Source organism: Anneissia japonica, unplaced genomic scaffold (genome assembly GCF_011630105.1).
Source record: "Anneissia japonica isolate Jap-2015-1 unplaced genomic scaffold, ASM1163010v1 scaffold44224_len116398_cov150, whole genome shotgun sequence".
Lineage (NCBI taxonomy): Eukaryota > Metazoa > Echinodermata > Crinoidea > Comatulida > Comatulidae > Anneissia > Anneissia japonica.
In genome coordinates, this window is record NW_022706332.1 from 11,308 (window position 1) to 14,176 (window position 2,869).

The window sequence follows — 2,869 nt, forward strand, 5'->3', positions numbered from 1 at the left end:
TTTGATGACGTTGCACAAACATATCGGCCCAACGTTCATCCAACTAGTTGGACCAACGTCTTTCTAACTGGCTGAATCAACGTTGGAAAAGCAAACGTCTAGGCAACATCAGGTACGTTGGGCCAACATGGTTTGAGGACGTTACAGAAACATTATCGGGCCAACGTCGATCCAACTGATCGGGCCGACGTCTTCCCAACAAGTAAAATCCACGTTGGGCCGAAGGAAAACCGAACGTTCAGCCAACGTAGGTGTAATTACGTTGTGCCAACGTAATCGTTCGACCTTCAACCAACGTCGGGTCAACGTCGCATGCTAGCTAGGATGCTCATGGCCATATATGCATTATTGTACAGGGATTGCATAGCCTGGCTAATGGCTGGTTTAAAAATCCACCCACATACGGGCTGCAAACCCATATGGCACCCACAAAGACATGCAACATGCTGCATTAACTTTTGGCTGATGTCTCGAGCAGTAGGTCTTTGATGGTAATCCTTCTGCAGCATTCTAGTGACAAGACTTTCCATAAATGGTCCAATAGTTGGTGGTACATTGTAGTTGTAGTTTTGTACAATACACATCTTCTCACCAATCCGCTCTTTCTCGATCTGTTCTTTTAAGTTGTCATCTAAAATACTACAAAATATAATTCCCATGCTGAAAATGTCTGCATTGGCATCGTAATGTCCTTGTAGTACTTCTGGCGCCATGTACGGATAGGTGCCAAGCACTGTCTTCATGTACTTCTCCACTGTTGTCGTAGTATCAAATGAATTCAAAAACTTAGCGAATCCAAAATCAGCTATTTTAGCAACAAGTCGAATGTCGATCAAAATGTTGGCAGGCTTTAAATCTCGATGTACGATGTTGACGCCATGAATATGCGCTAGGCCATTCGACACGTCTTTTAAGAATCCCATACGCATATTCTTATCAAGACTTGGGTTGTGTTTCAAGAAATTGTCTATAGAGCCAAAATGGCAATATTCCAAGACAATGTACATACCATATTGATCAGTGAAGTATTCTATGTACTGAACAACATTGTTATGTGCGCCGCTGATTTGAAGAGTCATGATCTCGGTCACCGCAGAACAATCTAGGCATAGGCCAACTTTCTTTATGGCAACTATCTTGTTTGTAGAGAATTCTACTGCCTTGTGTACTTCACCAAACGCACCGCTGCCCAGATGCTCTAATAATTTATATTTATACATCTTTCAGATCTCGTTGGTTGGTTAACTATTTCGGGAAGAGTGAATAATCATTAGCAGTACTATAATTGCTCTAATCAACAAAATGTGTAACAGAGTAAACTGAAGTAAAGTTTACGAATGCGTTTTCCAGACTGTCATTTGCTATATGTTAATTATTGTAGATGTCTACAGATCTGGGTTTTTCCCAAAGAATATAGATTTCCGCTCTCCAATGCTTTTTTTTTGGCGGGAAGTAAGAAAAGCCAAATTCGTCAAAAATACGTTAGCCAAAACGTACAATGAAAACACAAAAATTAATAGTAATAGTGCATATGGCATTCAGTCCATTAAAATATCACCTTCACCATGTAGAGCCCACGTAAATGTAAAAATGTACCACAAATGTAAAAATAACCACAAATGTCAAAACATTCTACCCGCAAATGTCAAAATAACCCCAAATCGCCCACAAATGTAAAAATCTGCTTAACCACAAATGTAGTAACATTTCACCTACAAATGTAAAAATTTCTATTTTTACCTCAAATGTCATAACATGTCAACCGCAAATGTAAAAATTTTCCTAAGCACTTAAATCCTTAGAATATTGAAAGACCCTAATTATCTGCTATAGTAGAGCAGCCTAAAGCACCAAGTTGCGCATTTTAGTAGGGCAGCTAAGGGCCAAGTAGTGCACTTTATTACCAAAGCATAAAACTTGGCACAAAATATCTTTAATATGTGTGAATTAAAAAAAAATTGTGTGCCAAGTTTGACGCCTGCTATGGCCGCCATATTGAATTTAAAAGGACCGCCTCTAAAAGACGGGATCGATATATCTTGGCAATGGAAAATCGTACAGACTTAGTTTTGGTCTCAAATTGTTGAGAACATACATGTTGCTTTTTGTTCTAATGTAGCATTTTGTCCAAAAGTGATCGGAAATGGCATTTTTGACCGTTGAGACTACATGAACCAGCATATCCATATCTCCAAAACTGTTAGTCATAGAGACCTAGTTTCGGCTTCAAAATGTTCAGAAGATGCATGTTTCTATTTGCTCTAATGTAAAATATTGCCCAAAAGTGACCAGAAATGCATTTCTGACCTTTGACCCTAGATATCCAGCATCATCCATATCTCAAAAAACAGTTGGCCACAGAGACCTAATTTTGGCCTGAAATGTTTCAGAACATGCATGTTCCTATTATGCAACATCATGTCATAAAGTGACAGGAAATGAAGTTTATAAATTTTGACCTTAGGTACCCTGTAGGATATTAATAATAATAATACCGTACTTATATAGCGCCTAACAGATCACAGTTCCCTCTAGGCGCTTTACAATTCTTAATTGTCTGTAGGATACTTAAATCTCCATAACCGTTGGTCGTAGAGACCTAAGTTTAGCCTCAATTTGTTTGGAACATATATATCTATTTGCACTAATGCAACATTTTTTCTAAAACTGACCGGAAATGACATTTTTGACCTTTGACACAAAAAGGACCCTGCAGCATGTCTATACCGTACTCGCGCGAATAAGCGCCCCGTTTGAATAAGCGCGAATAACGTGAAAATTTCCTTAAGTTCCCTCTCATAAGATTTTTTTTTTAGCAAGGCAATAATCCAATCAATCTTGGGACTGTGGTTGTTGGCATGATTTGAGC

At 38.7% G+C, this 2,869-nt stretch overlaps 1 protein-coding gene across 1 annotated transcript; it reads right to left on the reverse strand.

The window, feature by feature from the left end:
- Positions 1–302: 302 nt before the first annotated feature.
- On the reverse strand, positions 303–1,220 carry LOC117106112 (serine/threonine-protein kinase Aurora-3-like). The gene has a single exon (XM_033247456.1). The coding sequence runs from the start codon at positions 1,218–1,220 to the stop codon at positions 303–305; it is 918 nt and encodes a 305-aa protein (XP_033103347.1).
- Positions 1,221–2,869: the final 1,649 nt, after the last annotated feature.